Below are 22,369 nucleotides of genomic sequence, written 5' to 3'. Positions count from 1 at the left end.
AAATGTCTGCCTGCACCTGGTCAAAAAGTCTATCCACAGGCACAGCAAGGCACCGATTAAAAGCCAATTGTGCTCCAAATTGGGGGAGGGGGGTTTCAATGCCAGCCAGAAATGAGCAGCTAGAGACCCACAAATAAGGTTGAAGGTGCTCCTTCTCTCTAGAACCACTCTATCTATCCAAAGAAATTATGTCCCTACAAATAACAACATGACTCTCTCTCTTTCTCCACCATCCAGCCCCACCAAGAGCAAAAGAACGCAATGCTCTTTCACATGGCCCCATGCTCTATATATACTAAGGCTCTCCCATTGAAACCAAGGGGAGCACTTCTCTTGGCTAATGAGGATGCCAATCAAGCTAGATGGGAAAACATTGGAGTAGCCATGGAAACCAAAAGACAACCCTCCAAATCCCCGTCTATGCCAGAAGAGAGATTTTAATGTACTTCACATGCTCACACATGTGCACAATAGGAGGAAACCCCATCCCCCCAAAATGAATGCCCCTAATGAATAGACCCTAATAAAATGGGACAGCTAGCTATTGCTAGGAGATGACTTTAAAATCCTATAAACAGTTATGCGCTAATAAAAAGCTGAGGATCTAAGCAAAGTCTTGCGTCTCAGAACATTCCTATAGCATTATTGTGGTGCACCTCTAAATGAGACTTAAATTATTTGGTATAAGGAAGATAACTAGATGCCTAGGGTCTCTTAAGAGCACACCTATGCATGTATCAGGCATGAACAATGGTATTTAAATATTTATTTTTATTGTTAAAACAGTGTGTTCCTATTTGTTTGATTGATTAGCTTGAAAATAGTTGTGAGAGTATGATCCATGAGGTTACTCCTGTCTCTAAGACATGTGTGAGACATTCATCCCATTCAAAATGACAACATTCCCAGTCTTCACAAGTCTAAAAATGTAAAATATTATTTTATTTGGCCTCAGAGGTTTCACTGACACAAGCATAAGAATAAAGATTCTTGCTTTCATAGTAAGATATTTTTGCATCAATAGAGACACAATAGATAATATCTTACACATTGGAAACCCCAATTATCTGATTTCAGTAACAGTCATACTTTGGAAACCAGTCTCTCACCACAAATTTACAACCTACTCTATTAAATCTGGAAGGCCTTTGTAGATGTCTTCATCATCCACGCTCTCTTCGGTTGGGAATGGCCTATGGAAATAAAAGATAAAAGTAAGAACTCTCCAAGAACAACATCAACATAAATGTTCTTTTTTAAATAAGCATTCCATATGGAGAACCTAAGCAAATGTTTAGAAGCTATATAAGTGAACATATGCTGGGTGCGGGACCATGTACTGATTCCATGTGCTCAACGGAATTCCTGACAGGAGCAGATAAACATATTTCAGTTATTTGAATATATCCTCAATTGACTACATACACAAAGAGAGGGAGCAGTGATAGGGACAGAGACAAGATCAGAGTAAGATCCTTGCATGATATGAATATTTAATCCCTTTATAGTATAATTCAGGCTTTCTCAACCAGGTTTTCATGAAACCCTGGGGTTTCTTGACGACCCTGGTAAGGGTTCCCAAATGGGTGGAAGTTAATTTTTAAAAGTATTAAAACTTTATCAGGCGATGTGACCATGTATGACCATGTATCCTGCATGATCATGCCACTTCTGGGGTTTCTTGAGACTGAAGAATGTTTCAGGGACTTCTCTAAAGTAAAAAATATGAGAAAGGCTGACATAATAACTACACAGCAGAGAGTACAGTATGAGAATATAGCATAAGAATACATAGTGGTACACAGAAATGGTCAAGTATTGAAATGAAATAGAAGATAGACCAATGAGCATCCCTTGGTTTGAAGCTTTTTAAATTTTGATTAAGTGGAGTCACTGAATACACCAATGTAAGCCTTAGCCACTATTAAGGAGGAGGGAGGGAGTAATTCAACCCAGATAGGGAAGGAGAAATAAAAACTTTTCTCTCCAACAGCCCAGAAGGGTTTTGCTGATTGGGTGAGAATTAATTTTTTAATATATTTTTTTTTAAATTATTGAATGGCATAAGATATATGATCATGTCAACCAACCCCCCCCCCCAAATGATCAATGATGGTCCTAGAGGGAGTGGGAAGGGGATGGCCCCCAGCCATATAAATCCTTGCTGGCTCAATGTGACTGCAGGGGTCAACAAAGTGGTATAGGCCTGCCCCAGCCCTGTTTCTGGCAGTGGAAGGAGGGGGGACAACAGAGCAACATAGGCCTGTTCCAACATTTTTATACAGAGAATATTAGTCCATTAACTCTTACCCAAAAACCATGACGACATATTATTTTAACCCAAATTTAACTGTACCTCATCTACTAGATTGATTAATTTAACAATCTGTCATGCAGGTTACTTGTATTATGGATGTTTAAAAAAAAACATTAAAATTGAATCCACTATTATATTTTACCTTATTCCAGTGGCTAACGCAGTAGGCGTGCGGGAAAGTTTGGATAATGCTTCTATGACCTGTAGAAGTAGTTAACACATGTACTGAGTTACAATCAGAATTCAAATTCCCTTCCTGCAAGTGATACGCAACAATGCATAGAAGATGATTAAGAAATTTGTTGATGTAAACAATAAGTAGAAGTTAGCTAATTAATTCATTGAAATGCAAGTTCCATTGTTTTCAATTGTGCTTATACAAATACAAATCAATCATGGTCATAGGCCAGCAGTGTCTAAAGTGGTCATTATTTATTTATTTATTATTTGCTGTCAGTCACAGCCAATTTATGGTGGCCCCATGTTATTTTCGAGGCAAGAGGCACTCAGAGATGGGTTGCCCTTGCCTGCCTCTGTGTCACAATCCTGGAACTTCTTGAATGTTTCTCCACTAAATACCAATCAAGGCCAAGCCTGCTTAGTTTTTTAGATCTGATGAGACTGGCCTAGCCTGGGCTATCTAGACCAGGTAAAGTTGTCATGGATGCTGACATTTTCAGATCATCACACAGAATTTTTTTTCTACTTTACACCTTTCAAATAAGCATTTAAAATCTATTTCTATTGCTTTGTTAACATACTTATTAAAATGAGTTTAAAGTGGTACAGAAAAACTCTTTGAACTAGAATCAATGAATGCAATTAGTAATGTGGCATTATGTAGAAGTGTTCTATGTTCTATAATTAGCAGCCCTACAAAGACTGAAATTCTTTATTCAGAAAGTTTTACTCAGCACCAAGTCTTCAGGTACTTGATTGAACGGGTATTTGAAACAAATTAGTTTTCTTTATTTTGAATATTTATTGCCACCCTTACTCAAGCTATGGGCCATCAAGATGTCTAACCAATGAACTAAAATATAAAACAATGTGAAGACAATCATCTTAAAATATCAAAAGCAAACCATCAACCAAAGCACAGAAATACACCAATTCCTATTTTCAATCCAATTTGAAGACGCCTTAATCAGGCCTCCAAATTTGACCTCATTTAAAGGAATTCCACAACTCAATGTGGTCATGACTGAGAAGTCTTCCCATGGGCCTCAAGCAACCTAACTTCAGCTAAACATGGTTCCTACAGAGGCATCAGGTGTAGATTTTGAGCCCCAGCAAATTAGTATAGGTAGGGACAATCCTTGTTTTACTGGACACCTTTGTTTAGTTTCTGTGGGACTTTGAGGTTCATAGGTTACTAATCCAGGTACTGGTGATTACTGTTCACTTTTCAGTTGATAGCTTTTTAAAATTATTTATATCTAGTTATCTAACTATATATATAATATATATAAAACCATCATGTATTATCCTGTCCATCTTCTGATAACAGAGTATAGAAATTAAACAAAAATAAGACTTTTTTTTTTAATTGTTAGCTACTTTGTCATCTGGCAGGGCAAAATAGTATATAAATGTTTAAAATAAATAAAACACATCTTCTTGCTATATATTCAATGTCAGCAATGCATACAGCACACTATACTTTGATATACAAACTATTCTTCAGATCCAAATTGCTCAAGCTGGTAAATGCAGGAATTGTTACACAAAACAATCAAATAGACTTTTAAAAGACAGGAGAGAAAACAGAGAGCCCAAGAAAAGGCTCAATGGATTTTTAAAATTTATTTTATTTTATTTTTACAATAAGCACCTACGATTGATAACAAACTGCTCTTGAAAATCTCCTTGGTTTCAAGAGCAGTTTTCTATAGGGCACTGAGAGAAGTATTAAATAGAAGTAAAAAGAGTAAACTAAAAGTTATCAACTAAACCACAAGTAACATTATAGTAAGAATTAAACAGTGTGTCTCCATGTGTATAGGATTCTCAAGGAAAGAGACTAACACAGTTGCCATTGCCTTCCTCTGCATAGTGACCCTAGACTTCCTTGGTCCATCCACAGCAGCGCAAGAATTAAGCTAGAGCCTGATAAATAAAACAGCAGCAGAAATAATTGCCAAAAAGAATTAACTAAAAAAGGAAGCCAGGAAGCAATTAACTTTCCACAGTGTCACTTCTACCTAGCTGCCAAAGGAGGGAGCTGTTGGACAAAATATTACTTAGATCCCAAACAGATTCCTCAAAATATCCTACAGCTGCATACAAGCAAGGGCTAACTCACCTTTAAAATTTTAAGAGATGTGTTCTAAGAATAGAACACACAAGTAATCATTGGCGGGGATAGAGGCTGAAGTACAATTCTTAAGAAGCTAGAAAGAGAATAATGTATGAAATGCAGGGGAAGAGAGTTAATTTGATCCCTGCATGCATTCATTTAAAATATTAAGCTACTGCTGCTCAGCTCATTGGATGAAAGCAATGTATAAAATGGGTTTTTCTGTAGCTAAAGCTCAGAAAGCCTAATATCTTTGATAAAAATTAAGCTCACATGTTCTCAAATCATACAGAGTGTGGGGGGGGGACCCAAGCTATTCCATGAAAAGACAGTAGCTTTTCAAAAAAATAATAATAATGACAAAAATTTTATTTAAAGTAAAAAGAAAAAAAAGACAACAGCTTTTCCAGTTGATTTCAATGATAAATAGTTGGGACATGTCTCAATGTAGCGAAGAATCAACCGCATTGCTGAGTGATTGTATAACCAAGCTAGGACTAATTTCTTTATTTAAATCATTAGAAATATTCTGACAGTCAAACATGCTATGTCAACTAGTCACACTGAATTGATGGCTCTTACAAATAAAACATTGTAATTAGCACATCCTCAGATAATCAATAATTTGAATTAATGTAATTACCATCTCAAAAGTAAGCCAATGAACATTATAGACTTTTTAAAAACATACCCTCAAGACTGGTGATTACCAACTACAGTCATCAAGATTACAAAGGTGAAGTAAGTATTTCTACAACACTGCCACTGGGCTATAACGTCCTGCCTTTTTTGTTTTAATTTGGCTGGAAGGAATAACAAATATTTTAATTTCTAACTGAAAGGAATACCTAAAAAAGAATACCAATAGGAATACCTATATCAATTATATCCAGTCTCACTTGAGACAAGTCCTCATTTCCCAGTATCTATGGTGGTACCATCTTTGGTATTCCTGGGCTTAGACTGTATATAGAATCTTAAATGTTATAACCAGCATCTTTAGTCCAGAACTAATGGTTAATCATAGCCAGGGGTTTAGAGGCATCTGTGCAGGCCATGAAAGCTTATGTTGGAACAAAATTCTGTTACCCTTTAAGGTTCTCGTAAACTCTTCTTTATTGATATGAAACATATCTATTGCCACACTCCCTGGAATGGAAATAATAATGGACATGACATCCCTTGTCCTGCCTAAGGGAGCGTGCCAGCAGATGGTGGCAGCAGTGGTGCCAGAGCAGCAAGTGCCAGTACTTAGTCCCGCTCAGGGCTCTGATGCTGCCGGTGCCACCGCCCGTCTTCTGAAGCCAGTCCCACCCTCAGGAGAGCAGGACCGGCCTCGAAAGATAGACAGCAGTGGCACCAGAGCAGCGAGATCCAGCACTGATCCCTCTTTGGGGCTCTGATGCTGCCAGAACCGCTGCCCATCTTCCAAGGAAAAGTATGTTGTATGTTGTATGTTGTATGCTTTATTTGTCTGTTAGATTTTTTTTAGTCTTGTGGCAACTTACAACATTAAAACCATAAAGTCATGCTTCTGTATTAATCTCCAGCTACAGTTTTTGAACTAAATTCCAGGTTAGTGTCATCCAGCACAGAATCTGTGAACTTTTCAGGGAACATTAGATCCTTATTTTTCAGGGAAGAACATAGCTACTATATCAAGTCAAACAGTAAGAGGCACTTCTGGCCACAGCTGACACTGAACACTCAACAGGGAGATAATAGGCAAAAACACTTTCCTCCACAGGAAAAAAACCCACACATTTCTTAAGGGCAGCTGTGAAATCAGTATACCCACCAGACCACAGATATCTCCACCTTGTCTTGACTTAGCAAGAATTTTAAAATGTTGCGAATATCTACAATGATTATTAAATAAATAATTTTGGAGCAAGAAATTGTCAATAAAGTAAACTTTCTTTTAGTCAAACTGTCCCTAGCAGCATTACATGTTATCAAATACAATAGCCTAATTAACTGCTAAAAAGTAAAAAAATATATACATAACCCATAAAAAGTGAACTTAGCATGATCCTTGGAAGTTAAATTGCTACAAAACACGACTATCATCAGAATGATGGTTAAGGCTGAAAAACCACACTAAAACGGCAAGGATATTTGAAGGCGTGATTTTCTAATTACTAAGATTACAGCAGGTCTATTCAGCACGGTGTGTGGGAAGCAGTAAATTATAAAAAGAAGCTGCTTTCACAAAAGATAAAAGAAGAAAAGATAAAAGAATGCATAATTCATGCCCACCATACTTCACTGTGCATTTCTCCAAAGACATAATCAGGGCTCACCATACCACTTCTTTTCTTCATATACAATGTATGTACCCCTCTAATTATTATAGCACTTTATAGGACTCTGGAAAAAGCTACCACAGCACTGGCTTTCCAACAACTCATAAATAACTCCATAGCCTTTTGCTGAACCAATATTTTCACTCAGTTCTACATAGCAGGCCTAGGGGCCCATCCAGGTCTGTCATCCAGCTCATGAGCAAGGAAGAGGGGGAAGATAGTGACAGAGGCAAGAGCAGCAAAAAGACCTGCATCAGGTTAGCTGGTTGATGGGTCCATCCCCCCACCACCACGGTTTGGCCACTGCCTTCACTCCTCCAGACTGAAATGGATGAGCCACCACCTGCCTGTCAATGTGCATTCACACTCTTTCTCTGTTGCAATGCCATGGAACAGGCCCTTTGGGAGGAGGGAAAGAAGAAGGGAGGGAGAAGGTCATTATGTGGGTAGGTGGGGAGCTGCTGATGGAAATGGGCATTAGAGGAAGTGTATGGATGGGAATGCCACGGTGTATCTGGGCAGGGGTGTATAAGAGACTGGAGGGAGGGGCACAGAAAGGAAGGACTGAAGTGCAGATGCATGGTGGGATGTGTCATGAGAGGGGAAGAGAAATATAGCTGTTGGGGAAAGGGAAAGCACTGTTTGAGTTTGGAAAATTGGCATGCAGGAGCAGGGATATAGTTGGATGCTAAAATAAATAAATAAATGGTAATGACTGGGGAAGGCACTGGCAAACCACCCCGTATTGAGTCTGCCATGAAAACACTGGAGGGCGTCACCCCAAGGGTCAGACATGACCCGGTGCTTGCACAGGGGATACCTTTACCTTTACCTTTAAAATAAAACAGGAGTCTTGAGCCACCTTAATGAGATTTTGTTGAATCACTTTTATTTTCTAGGGATGCGTACCTTGCTTTTCTCCCCCAATGGGGACCCAAAGCAATACAAATATTGTTCTTCTCATCTATGTTTTTGTTCTCACAACTGTGCAGGATACGTAAGGCTGAGAGAGTAACTGGCCCAAAGTCTGGCAACTTCCATGGTAGAGTGAGGCTTATAAACCTGGGCCTCCCAGTTGTTAGTCCCCATGTTCAAACCTCAGCACCATGGGATATATATGTCTCTCTGTGGAAAGCAGGTCTCTAAGTGGAACTGAAGCACAAGGAAAGGTCAGTGAGAGCAGGTGGGATTTGGAGAAGAATGGATTGGTGTGGAGGTAATGGGGGGGAAAGGCTGATTTAAAAGTTAAGGTCATAGACTGGTAAAATCTGTGAAGGATTCATGATTTTTGTGGTTACTTGAGCAAGTGCTAAGGGTGGTTGCTCCAGTTCTTTATATTCTACATGTAAGTTTTAGGGTGGACCTAAGTAGGGAAGAAAGCCTGCATCATATGCAAAAATGTTTCCAGGGTGTAAACTGCACGGAGATTTTATTCCAATCCCAGGTCGATTCAGTCCCTGCCGTCTACACAGAATTCAATTTCCGTTTTGATTATGGGCGATTTAAATTTTCCTTCTGAAGCAAGAAGGACTGATCCGGAGTGACCCTACCTTTATTGTGCAATAAAAGAGTGCTTTTAATACTCGATATTTCAAAATTCGGATTGAGAAAGCAGACTGTTTTGAATCTGGGCTCTCCTCCATGATAGAGAACCTCTGAATGGCCAAAACTGCTCATGTGACAAGCTGCCCTTAAAGGAGAAGCCCCTAATTTCTCTCAACTTCTGTTGATCTTGGATTTTTCCTCCCTTCTCTGCCTTCTTCGATCCTCTCCCCCCCCCCTTCAAGAAAAGAAAGAAAGAGGCTTGGCTCCCTCCACCTTCTGAACTACCCTAACCACGTGCGGAACACTGTCCTGTTTCAATGGGGGGGGAGACCCAAGTTCAAATTGATCTGAATTCAACAGGACTGACAATGGAATAAACAAAGTAAGTGCAGACTCTGCCCAGGATTGCAGAGAAAACTGTTGCTGATCTAGAACAGTGGTGTAATTTTTAGAGAAGGAAGATGTCTGAATTTCCCCCAACTTAAGGCTTTTACTTCTAAAATTCTGTCTATGTTTGAGACAATGTACATCTGTGTATAGCTCATCTCTTTAATAAATGTTAATAAATCAAAATGTTAATAAATCAGATATACACCTGAAAAGCATACTCAAGATCACTCATATGCAATGTCAGAGCAGCAATACAAAAAGATTCCAAAGGCTGAGAGATCATGTGCATGTGGGTCAAGGGAGTTAGAGACCCGTGGACATGTTCTCTTTAGGTGCCCACTCTATGCAGTGCACGGCAATAAGATCATTGCTCCCCTTTTGCTTCAGTCTCCTGGAGCGTAAGAGGAAGGAAAAAATCAAAATGTTCCTCTCAGGGCATTGATGTCTCTAAACAGGCAGCTAAGTATTGTGCTGTTGCTTATGCCAAACATACACTAGCACTGGAAACTCATTATGAATTTTGGTAATTTAATTTTCCTTTTAAAATATTCTTGCTTAATATTACTTTAAAATCCCTATTTTAAGACTACTTACTAGTTTACAGTATTTTGTCATAATTATAGTGTTGTTCTTGGTTTTTAAGTGTTTTTGTACCTGGCATGGAGCTCTATATCAATAAATCTGAATTTATTCAAGATTGCTAAAGAGCAACACTGACTCCAGATTCTGATGCAATAATTCTGAACAAGAGATAGCAGTTATCAAAGATGATCAAATAAATACTGTATTCAATTTCTATACCACCCCTCTCAAACCAGCTGTCTCAGGTCAACTTATAGCCTTATAAGCACACAATCAACACAGTCAAACCACATAAACACAATAAAAACATCTATTAAAACATTTAAGCATCAGCTCTAGGCAGCAACCAGCTTATTTAAAATTATTCTGTCAGTTCCCCTGACTATCACAGACAGTCCCTAAGGTAAAGCGGTAAAAGGGGAGGGGATGAGTCAAAGGAAGCCCGAGGATGAGCTACAGTGTTTTCCACTAGCCTCAGCCATAGGCTTGGCAGAAGAGCTATGTCTTGCAGGCCCTGCAGAAGTTGGTAAATTCTATCAGGGCCCTGATCTCATCTGGGAGTTCATTCCACCAAGCGGGGGCCAGGGCCAAAAAGGTCCTGGCCCTGGCTGATTCAAGTGGGCAGCCGTGTTGATCTGAAGCAGCAGAACAAATTTAGAGTCCACTGGCAGCTTTAAGAACAACAATTGGCGGCGGGACTTACCCCAGCCACCCGTTGGCGGGGAAAGGGCCGCGGGAATGGAGCGACTTGCTGGCGGCCCCGACGGCGTGCTCGGCTGCGCGCGGCAGCGGGGAGTGGGCGGAGCAGGCTCGCCGGTTCTGGCACCGCCCCACGGCTTCCCGCCACTCACAGCCGGGGCAAGCAAGCATCCCTCCCTCCCTCCCTTGTTTTAATGTTATTTTATTGTGTTTGTTCGTCACGGCGGGTAGGAATGAGCCTGGCAGGGGGAGCCGGTGAGCGATCGGCCTCCCCAAGGGAATTGGGGCCCCCGTAAATGGGGGCGGTCAGTAACAAGCTAGGGGCCTGCCCAGCGGGGTAGGCTTTCGTAGCTTGTACAATGACCAGATGGTCCGGAGGGCACCCAAGGAGGTTCGTGCGCTTTGGCCCCTCGGCTGGACCATCTCCCTATTATGAGTCCAACAGGAGGAGTTACGTAGTCCCAGCGGGGATGTGCTGACGAACTCAATGGGGTTTCGACTATGGGGTTTTTTTGGCAGTGCATTCACTGCCTAGTTCAGGCTCATCCTTTATGCTGCGCCAACCCTCCAGTGGGAGATGTATTCAAATAAACGCCGTGGCCTGTTATTTGCCAAAGCAACTGAGTCGCGTATCATTCACGCCAATATGGCCTTATACCAGCCAAAGTTTTATTCAAAGTATGAGCATGAACACTTCCTTGGAGCCAGGGACCCACAGCAGGTTGGCATTCACTAATTATAGAGATCTTGAGGGGAAGTATTTTATTTTGTTTAAAAATATTACTGTTAATTGGAGTTGCTTGTGTCTTCTATAAGGTTTACATCTCTGGTACCTGGCATTACATTCTATAGCATACAAGGTCTGTGTGGACAAAGCAACATTGGATCCAGCCCTTGTAACAAATGAGTTTGACTCCTCTGCTGCAGAGGGTTGCTTGAAAAGGCCATAAATTCAGCTAATGTTCTGTCTGTTCTCTGATTGTAAATAGGGAGCTGATGTTTCATCAGTCATCTGTCTGCTGACTTGTTCAAGCCTGTTCATTTATTCAAACAGTACATCATAGTGCAATCAGCAGAAGAGTTATCCCCTAGAGTAGGGGTAGTCAACCTGTGGTCCTCCAGATGTTCATGGACTACAATTCCCAGGAGCCCCTGCCAGCATTTGGACATTTGGACCACAGGTTGACTACCCCTGCCCTAGAGGAGTTTCACACATGTACATTCTCACACATATAGACAAGAGTTCTAGTTGAGAGCCAGTGTGGTATAGTGGTTTGGAGTGCCAGACTCTAATCTGGAGATCCAGGTTTGATTCTCCACTCCTCCACATGAAGCATGCTAGGTCATCTTCAGCCAGTCACAGTTCTCTCAGAACTCTTTCAGTGTTGTGGGGAGAGGGACTACTTGGAGTAGAGAAAAGTATGATATAAATACCAACTCTTCTTCTTTCTTGTCTAGTTTTCCTCATCCCCTAACATACCTGTCATCATAACACACTACTCAGCAGCAAATTTCATAGTGAAGAAATCAGACACTAATTATAAATGCTTTGTTTTATAAGAAGTCTAACCATTTGTCTAAACTAAAGTCTGCATTGTCAAGACTTTCCATGCATGAAAACACATCCTTATGACCGTTTATGCACTGGAGGTTTCATGCTGGGCTGTAGGCTGGAGTTTTAGTCATGGCTGGTTGCCCCACCTCTTCCTGCACCCACACGGGGGAGCATTTGGTCCAGTGCACCTCATCTGCCCCCAATTTGTGCTCCTGCATTGGAGCTGGGGCAGTGAAGTTCCCAGTGCATAATTGGTCTATGAGAAGTGTGGTTCCCATTCTATATCATCTAATTACCTGACCCTAATAACCAACTGCATCTATTGCATTGATGCAAGATTGCAAAAAAAAAAAAGTCAAGGAGACTAAATCCTTCCCCAGATTCAAGGCTGTCAAACATAGCATGTTTACCTACTAAGCATGGCATCCCTACTCCTGCTTTTTACTTTTTTGCTTACTGTAAAAAAAAAGAGAGAGAGAGTTCAGATTCCTAGAATTTAACTGTGTTTGTTTGAAACAGGTACAAGCAACCTGAATGTGAAATTGTCTTATCTGCAGAATCTCTTGTACTTTTCAGGGTTTGTTGAATTGGCCCACATAGTGGAAGTAAGTATGTTCCTCACCACATAAAATTACATTCCCATCGTATGACCTTACTGAGAACACACCCTGACACAATGACTATGGGAAATTCAACTATGGGCCTTTCAAATGAACAGTAACACTTGCCACAAAACCTTCTCTGGAAGAACCTCTTCTTAAATTAAGCCATGAGCAACCATCTTAAGGATGGAAGTGCTCTGTTTTTGAAAAGGAAAAGGAAAAACCAAACAGTAATCTCTTTAGAAACATATTTTTGCAAATTTGATTCCACATCATCAAGAACTCCCATATACATGTAACCAGATTCAGAGATGAAAGCTTATAATACATTCATAACCAACGGGCATACAGTCAAGTCTTATCTACAGAAAACATGGGTAATGTGCAGTAGTTAACCCGAAGCAACAATCAGAGCACATTTTAAATGAAATAAAATGAAGCCACAGCATTCATTCAAATGCATGATTGCATCTCAATTTTTGCATGTCCCTGTACTAGACTTGCAGGAATGGATCAGAAAATTATTCTCAATTCAACATGAATATAAGCTGCAGTTTCCCATATTACACTGTGTGTGTGAGAGAGAGTGAGTGACAAAACACATTTCTTGTGCCTAGTCTATTACTGTTCACCTTGCATATACTTTAGGATCATGCTATGAGTGTCTGCAAAAGGGACTAGATGGGCTGACTTCAGCTCACCAAACGTCCCCCCCCCTCGGCCGAAATATCTTTCATCAGAACAACAATCCTATAGTTGATTTGCCACAACATATCAAAGCAGGACCCGAGGAACTTTTTTGAAAAGCATGAAATGCATCACCTCATAGATCAGAATCACTGGCCATAAATACAAACGCAATAGCACCAAAGATGTTTGACTACACAAGTCAAAAGATGTACATCTTTAGAAGCAAACTATGTTAAGACCTATTTATAGAAAGTAGCAGCCCACTTGGATTCTTCGGAGCACAGGAAACTTGTGCAAAGTAGGGCATGAAATTAAAGAACAAGGCACTATAAGGAAGATCTCATCATAAACAGAAGCCCACAAAGTGACGCTGTAGAAAAAGCTAGCAAGCCTCATTGCACTTGAGTCACATGTTAAGTTTTATATTCTGCCACTTTCATTATTTTCATGAACTATCAAGACATCTTGTGTCAATTGCTTTCATTTTTTATAGTCCCACGGTATTTATTACAGCGGTATCCTTTTTGCTACAGAAACTTGTGCAGCAATTTGGTAACCTTATTAAAGATAGTCAAACACTTCTGCGGCATTGGCTGAATCTGTGTAGGGCAGTAAAGAGGGTTTGCGTTGAGTTTTATTCATTACTCTGAAAATCAGGGACAATTAAGAACACAATTTATGAATCCCATTTGAATTTTCATTCAACTGCAAAGGGATATTATAAACGTATTATTATTATTGTTGTTACTAGAATGATAAAAAGAGTAACAGTCTACTTGATTTAAAAGAGCTGTGGTCCCTTTTGAGAAGGGCACGTGCAGAAGGCCTCAGATTCAGTTCTCAGCATCTCAGATACACAGAGCTGGCCAAGCACCATGACCATTCAAGCAGCCACACAGGGAACCTTTTGAAAAGCAGAAAATGAGTAGCCTCCTTTCAAGCCACTGACATTACTATCCTAAGTAGAGTTATGTCCATCTATGCCCACTGCCTTGAATGAACTTTTTCCATGGCTTGTACTACTTGGCATCTCAAGAATACTAGCAAGAATGCTTAGAATGCAAGAATGTTTTTTGATACCTGCCATTTTTTTATGCCTGCCATTTGTTTCCCACCCCTACATGCATATTATTTTGACATATGAACCTTAACCTTGGGGAAACTAAAAATAGAATTAGTTTTCTGCTGCTTAGAAGCTCACTTCCCGCAAAAGAAGAAGAAGAAGAAGAGTTGGTTCTTATATGCCACTTTTCCCTACCCGAAGGAGGCTCAAAGCGGTTTACCTTCCCATTCCTCTCTCTAAACTATCTAAGGTAGCTTAGATACCTGTGTCTGGATGACACATACAGAAATGTATCAGTTGAATACACATAATTAAATGAATCTATTTCAACCCATTATCATTTGGCAGCAGCAATTAGTCTGATCTGGGTGGTAGTTTGAAAGGGATAAATTATCATAGTTCTTTTGTGCTAGAAAACACACCAGAACAATTTATCAACAACCATATGAGAAAACTGTTACCCTCATATTTAGTGCACAGCAGACAGAATCCTGGACAGGGACAGATAATGAGCTCTCCCTCAGACAAGCAATTAAAAACACAGTAACCAAAACATATAACAGAGATACTTCATTTCAGTTCTGTTCCATTATTGTGCAAACAGAAGGTCCATATAGGAAGTTCTTGTTTGTTTTTCCCCCAGGTCTTGAACCCTTGATAGTTAAATACTAAATCTACATATACCTGGACATAGTTTATCTAGATTTCAGTAAAGCGTTTGATAAGGTTCCACATGATGTTCCTGTTGACAAGTTGGTAAAATGTGGTATGGATCCTAATTCTGTCAGGTGGATCAATAACTGGTTGACAGATCATACCCAGTGGGTACTTGTTAATGGTTCAGCATCCTCTTGGAAAAGAGTGACAAGTGAAGTACCCCAGGGATCTGTCCTGGGGCCTGTGTTGTTCAACATATTTATAAATGATTTGGATGAGGCATTAGAGAGGGTACTTATTAAATCTGCAGACAATACTAAACTGGGAGGGGTAGCTAACACAACAGAAGACAGAATCAGAGTACAGGATGATCTTGATAGGCTCAAGAAGTGGGCTAAACTGAATAAAATGAAGTTCAATAGGGACAAATGTAAAGTTTAGGTAGGAAAAACCAAACACACTAAAGTAGGATGGGAGAGACTTGTCTTGGCAGTAGCATATGCGAAAAGGATCTTATTAGACCATAGATTGAACATGAGTCAGCAGTGTGACTCGGTGGCTAAAAAGGCAAATGGGATTTTGGGCTGTATCAAATGGACTATCGTGTCCAGATCATGAGAGCTGATGGTACTGCTGTACTCTGCTCTGGTTCGGCCTCACTTGGAGTACTGTGTTCAGTTTTGGGCACCCTAGTTGAAGAGGGATATAGACAAACTGGAGCATGTCCAGAGGAGGGCAACAAAGATTGTGAGGGGTTTGGAGACCAAAACATACGAAGAAAGGTTGGGGGAGCGTAGTCTGTTTAGCCTGGAGAGGAGACAACAGAGGGGATCTGATAACAACAGAGAGGGGATCTGATAACCATCTTCAAGTATTTAAAAGGCTGCCATATCGAAGATGGAGCAGAGTTGTTCTCTCTTGCCCCAGTAGGACAGACCAGGACCAATGGGATGAAATTAATTCAAAAGAAATTCTGTCTAAACATCCTGAAGAAGTTCCTGACAGTTAGAGTGGTTTCTCAGTAGAACAGGCTTCCTCGGGAGGTGGTGGGTTCTCTATCTTTGGAAATTTTTAAACAGAGGCTGGATAGCCATCTGACGGAGAGGCTGATTCTGTAAAGGCTCAAGGGGGTGGCAGGTTACTGGATGGGGGATACGCTTCTAGGTAACACTGTGTGTGAACGAGACCTTGGGGTACTTGTGGATTGTAAACTAAACATGAGCAGGCAGTGTGATGCAGCGGTAAAAAAGGCAAATGCCATTTTGGGCTGTATCAACAGGGGCATCACATCAAAATTACAAGATGTCATAGTCCCATTGTATACAGCACTGGTCAGACTAGACCTGGAGTACTGTGTGCAGTTCTGGTGGCCTCACTTCAAGAAGGACGTAGATAAATTGAAAGGGTACAGAGGAGAGCGACGAGGATGATCTGGGGCCAAGGGACCAAGCCCTATGAAGATAGGTTGACTTGGGAATGTTCAGCCTGGAGAAAAGGAGGTTGAGAGGGGACATGATAGCCCTCTTTAAGTATTTGAAAGGTTGTCACTTGGAGGAGGGCAGGATGCTGTTTCTGTTGGCTGCAGAGGAAAGGACGCGTAGTAATGGGTTTAAACTACAAGTAGGGTTGATATCAGGAAAACATTTTCACAGCCAGAGTAGTTCAGCAGTGGAACTGCCTAAGGAGGTGGTTCAGCGGCTGCCTAAGGAGGTGGTGAGCTCCCCCTCACTGGCAGTCTTCAAACAAAGGTTGGATACACACTTTTCTTGGATGCTTTAAGATGCTTTGGGCTGATCCTGCATTGAGCAGGGGATTGGACTAGATGGCCTGTATGGCCCCTTCTAACTCCATGATTCTGTGTTTCTGTGATTCTATTACAGTGGAGGAGTGATAGGGTTGTGAGTGTGTAGTGCAGGGAGTTGGACTACATGACCCAGGAGGTCCCTTCCAACTCTATTATTCTATGATTCTATGATTTTTAGATCAAAGCCTTCATTAGAACAAGCAGACCAACATCTCATTTGAAATACGATTCGGGCTGCTGTTATTTGTACACCTATTAATTTCAGCCAAATTCTATAGGCTTCCATGGAACATATTGTCAACACTTCACTATCACTTTCACAATGCTCACACAGAACTGGCACACCACATAGAAATGCCCCAGAACACCTGACTCCAGATACACTAAAACCAAAAGTTGTTAAAACAACATACGACTGTGATTTTCATGGCTGCAGGGAAAAAATTGTGAAGAGTAGACCCAAAACAGGAAGAGAGAGAGAGAGAGAGAGAGAGCAATCTACATTTCAGTCAGTCTCTACAATGGCGATTCAACCTGACATTCTAAATTTAGAGATTAGGGAACAGCTGAATAAATGGAAGCTTTAAAAATACTCAACCTAGATATTTTCTCTAGATTGTCAAGTGCAAGAAACATCAAGGTCAGGGAATCATTCTGATTTTTTATATAAATTGAAAGCACTGGCAGCAAATTGAGGTTCTGCACACAGTTCACGCAACAGTCTAATTCATGGTGTTAAAGTTCAGATTAAATGACAGATTAAAAGTGTTTACCAAACTCAGGGCAATAACTGGCTGAACTGTGATCCTCAGGCCATGGGAAGCAACACAGCTTACCACCCTAACACATACAGTCTGCCAAATATGCACAGGATGACTTAACACAAATCAATTTGATGCCCTCAAGGATGGATGAAGGGGCATTCCCAACATATTGGTTATTTTCTTAAAAGAGCTCAAAAACACAGAGTTTGTATTGTGTGGTAGAAAAACAATTTGACAAGGTTGATCACATAGAATGAAGACACAAGAGCTTGGATGGCATGGTGTGTTTCCGTGGGCAAAACTTTTATGCCCACAGAGCATGACTTTGCACATCCTCCTTTCCACTGCAGTCTAGAAGACTGCTCCCAACCCCCAGGAACAACGTTTTGAGCTCCAGCAGCAGGATGGAGGTAAAGAAAGGAGGAGGAGCATTTGGTTTTATATGCTGCTTTCCTCTACCCAAAGGAGTCTCAAAGCGGCTTACAGTCGCCTTCCCTTTCCTCTCCCCACAACAGACACCCTGTGAAATGGGTGAGGCTGAGACAGCCCTGATATTACTGTTCGGTCAGAACAGCTTTATCAGTGCTGTGGCGAGCCCAAGGTCACCCAAGATAAGGCCAAAATTGATTTCCTAAAAAATGAACATTCTCTTATAATCAAGTTATAATCAATTAGCCACAACAGTTATGAACAAAGGCTTCCTATGAAGGCAGTAGGTTTGTACAGACAACTCTTCTTGCATTCTCATTGCCCTTACAACTCCCTGTTCTTTTAAATATCACTCCATACACTCCAGTATATGGCACAAAGGGCTCTACCAAGAAGTGTTATATGAGTTATATATGGGAACATATATCTGTTCACAAAATTTGCTCCAGTCTTACACGTGAAGATTTAGGCGATTTCTCCTTCTTGCCATAGTACTTCTGTGTTATATAGCATATTATAGGCATACACAACAAGCAATAATTACAGTTTAATCATTTTCACTAAATCAGATAGCCTTAAGACTAAGGTTACAAAACCACTATGTAGGGCCTGGAGTTCTCCTGAAAATGCAACTGATCTCTACACTACAGAGATCATATAGCCAGCATGGTGTAGTGGTTCAAAGCAGTGGCTTCTAATCTGGTGAGCCAGGTTTGATTCCCCGCTCCTCCACATGCAGCCAACTGAGTGACCTTGGACTCATCACAGCCCTGATAGGGCTGTTCTCACAAAGCAGTAATATCAGGGCTCTCTCAGCCCTACCCACAGGGTGTCTGTTGTGGGGAGAGGAAAGGAGGGTGATTGTAAGTCACTTCGAGACATCTTTGGGCAGTAAAAAGCAGGATAGAAAAAACAATTCTTCTTCCTTTTCATGTTGCAGCTTTACTGCAGCTTTAGAGACAAGGACTAGGAGCAATGGATTCAAATTACGGGAAAAGCAGTTCCACTTAAATATTTTAAGAGGAGATTGTATGAGCAACTGTCAGCAGTGTGTGATTTTTAGTCCTGCACCCCAAGAAGGTGGGGTGCAGGACTAGATTGGCCCCTTCTGGTCTTTTCCAGCTCTGTGGGATTCTGATTCTGAGATAACTTCCCTTGGAAGGAACAGTAGCTTCACAGGGCTGACTGTATGGCAGCACATTTCTGCTTAGCTCATTTGCTAGCCTCCACCTTCCTGGGCAACATCCATAAATATATATCCATATATTTTCAGAGCCAGAATTGGTCACCTTACTTAATATTAAGAGAAGAAGAAGAGTTGGTTCTTATGCCACTTTTATCTACCAGAAGGAGTCTCAAAGTGGCTTAACACTTAACCTTCCCTTTCCTCTCCCCACAACAGACACCCTGTGAGGTGGGTGAGGCTGAGAGAGCCCTGACATTACTGGTCAGTTAAAACACCTTTATCAGTGCTGTGGCGAGCCCAAGGTCACCCAGCTGGCTGCATGTGGGGGAGCAGGGAATCATACCCAGCTCACCAGATTGAGAAGTTGGTGTTCCTAACCACTACCCCAAGCTGGAAAAGTTTCCAGATGTTGGAGAACGTGTATAAAGAAGTTCCTCAAATGTATTTGTAAAGCATAATGTGTAATGCACACAGAGAATTTTTTAAACTAGATAGTAAGCTTAGAGATACATCACAACATTAATCTTGCAATGCAATTGGCATGCATGTTATAGCTAGCTGATAGCATAGCAATTAAGATCAAAAGCATTAACGTCTGTTGAATGCCCATGTTATTTTATCTCTAGTTTACAGGCTGCATGCAATACAATGTAACTAGAATGCATAGCAAATAGCCTCTTTTTCCACTTTCACTCATCCTGCTAATTCACTCATCCTGCTAATTCAACAGAATATACTACATGAAACTTAGTAGAATCAAGTACAATTTAGATCCTGTTGCTAACAAGACTCAACAACTAATTTCAGTGTTGGACAATATAAGCTTGCACAAACTGACTTTAGTATTACTCTGAAAAGATTATTGTTGAGAAGCATGAAAACCATAACACAGAGATAAACTGAAGTGGCAGTGCTGTACATGCTTTCTAGGGGGGGGGGGACATTTAATTTAGTGGGACTTACTGAGTAAAAATGAAAGGGCTGCCCTGTGGTTTCTTATTTTACCCTGTAATAAAAAGGAATGCAAGTTCCTATTTCTGCAGTGACCCACATTTGACTTTTAAAATAAATCTTCTCTTCTGGAACAGAAGGCAACCAATATCCCCTGATGTCAACCATGTGGTTTACTGAAAGCTAAATTGCCCTGAACACAACTACTTGTAGCTAATTTGAATTTGCTACTGTACATAGCACACATCAGGCACCAGCAGAGTTCTACTGATATGTTCTGGTCGCATAAATGAGCACAACTCTTTTGCCTCTCAACATGTTAAATAACCTGAGATGGATTTTTGAAGAAAGAATTTGAGATGTGATGTTAGTCATTCAGTCGTGTCCAACTCTTGGTAATCCTATGGCTCAGTGGGTTCCACATCATTTCATTCCTTATATCTTTATTTCAAGATCAGCCAGACATGTACCTGTACCTTCTTGTTTAAACAGCACCTTATTTAGTAGGTTAGGCTGAGAGTATATGACTGGCCCAATATCACCCAGCAAACATCCCTGGAAGAATGGGGATTAAGACCTGGCTCTTGTATATTTTAGTTCAGTGATCCCCAACCACCGGGCCGCGTCTCCCTCTCCCCACCCCCGCCCTCCGCAGCAAGAAACTTCCCAGGCCGTGAGCAAAGCGGCCGATTAGCTTGCGGCCCGGCAAGCTTCTTTCTGCGGGAGGGGGGGAGAGGGAAGCGTGGCTGCACGGCGGTGCAAATGCGCATGTGCACATGCGCGGACCAGCCACACAAAGTGTTTGCGCTCCTGTGGGGCCGCAAACATGCATGCGCGGACCTGCCACGCGTGCGCATTTGCGCAGGGGCTGCCGCGCAGGGGCTGCCGCACATGCGCGGAGTCCGGATCGCCCTTTCCCCCCACCGGTCTGCAACCCCAAAAAGGTTGCGGACCACTGTTCTAGTTCAACTCGCTAACCTATACCCGCTTACTGCCGCTCGCTAGTCACCTACACATGGGTTAATTTGTTCCAGATTGGATGCAATTGGGAAGTAAGGACTTTTCCAAAACAGCATCTTCTTCTTTAATTAGACCGTGGGCAGCATCAGCTAATCATATATTTTTACAGTGAACAGAATGACATCCAATGGGATGAAATTAATTCAAAAGAAATTCCGTCTAAACATCAAGAAGAAGTTCCGGGCAGTTAGAGCAGTTTCTCAGTAGAACAGGCTTCTTCGGGAGGTGATGGATTCTCCATCTTTGGAAATTTTTAAACAGGCTAGATAGCCATCTGACAGAGAGGCTGATCCTGTGAAGGTTCAAGGGGGTGGCAGGTTACAGTGGATGAGCGATAGGGTTGTGAGTGTCCTGCATAGTGAAGGGGGTTGGACTACAGGACCCAGGAGGTCCCTTCCAGCTCTATGATTCTATGAATTCCCAAGGTGCCCACAGGCTCAGAAAGGCTGAGAACGCCTGGCGTATTGCACTGAGTGTTACAACAGTTGCTGTGACTGTTTCCATATTAAGCAATAGATTTGATGTGGAATTACAACTGTGACTCAGTTGCTTGAGGCAACACATAAGCTGCATATTCAAGTATGACAACAGCACTGAGGGAAAATGAAGCAAATTCCAGGGAAAGGCAATAGTTGTGAGTAGGTGAACACTTTCAATTTCTCTTGATGCAGTCACTGAGCACACACTGTTGAAAGGATAGTGTGTATTTTTTTCCCCACCTGAACTGCTGAAACGTTCACAAAATGAATCTCTCTCCTTTCTGACCAGCCTTTAATGAAAGTGAAAAAACACTGGTGCAGTTTCAAGTCCATACACCACCTGAACTATGTTGGATGCTAACACACAGGTATGAAGCTGAATATTGCTGAGCTAGCAAAAAGATCCCAAATAAATACATTGCCTTGGCAGCATCTTCAGAGTAAGGAAGCTTTTCTGCAATATCAACAAGCCAATATAACGGATTACAAATCTTCCCAGGCAGCAGACAGCTCTAACTAAGTGTTATTCAATGTCCCAAAAATTCAAGCTTTCAAAAGATTTCAAACGCCTTTTTAAAGTTTATATTATTTATTTCAAAACAAACCATTGTCTTAATCAGTACAGCATCATTTTTTAAAAACAAAAGTCAGATCTCACTGCTATTTTTACCTGGACATCATCGCCAGTATATTGACAGTTAACCACCCTGTATAAAGCTGCCAAGCAATTAAGATCAGAGGCTCTGCTTATGAGCCCATACTTCCAAAGGCTACATGGGTGAGCACTGGAAACAGAGCCTTCTCAGCAGTGCCCCCCCCCAGCTCTAAAGCCCATACAGAAGCTTGTGAAGATGTTTTTATTCTCAGAAGCTTCTTCTATGGAGTGTTCTCAATTGTCCTACTTTCTCCTTATGTTGTTTTAGAAAGCCCCCTCAGATCTTATGCTGGCTTTTTCTGGGTTTTAAGATCTCTCTTTATTTTTTACATGATGCTGCTTTTAATTGCTTTTATTTGTAATGTTTATTCTGTTC

General features: G+C 41.2%; 1 protein-coding gene across 2 annotated transcripts in view; it reads right to left on the bottom strand.

The window, feature by feature from the left end:
* The window catches only part of VAV3 (vav guanine nucleotide exchange factor 3), a 197,227-nt gene that overhangs the window by 133,602 nt on the left and 41,256 nt on the right, over window positions 1-22,369 (bottom strand). For both annotated transcript variants that reach the window (XM_077332827.1, XM_077332828.1), the window contains exons 3-4: window positions 2,460-2,518; window positions 1,128-1,193 (exon numbers count right to left, since the gene is read on the bottom strand). In XM_077332827.1, the coding sequence (XP_077188942.1) occupies window positions 1,128-1,193; window positions 2,460-2,518 (125 nt within the window). The remainder of the gene's footprint in view (window positions 1-1,127; window positions 1,194-2,459; window positions 2,519-22,369) is intronic.

Source organism: Paroedura picta, chromosome 4, assembly GCF_049243985.1.
Source record: "Paroedura picta isolate Pp20150507F chromosome 4, Ppicta_v3.0, whole genome shotgun sequence".
Taxonomy (NCBI): Eukaryota; Metazoa; Chordata; class Lepidosauria; order Squamata; family Gekkonidae; genus Paroedura; species Paroedura picta.
The sequence above is the reverse complement of the archived record's forward strand: the minus strand, read 5'-3'. Positions and strand labels throughout refer to the sequence as shown.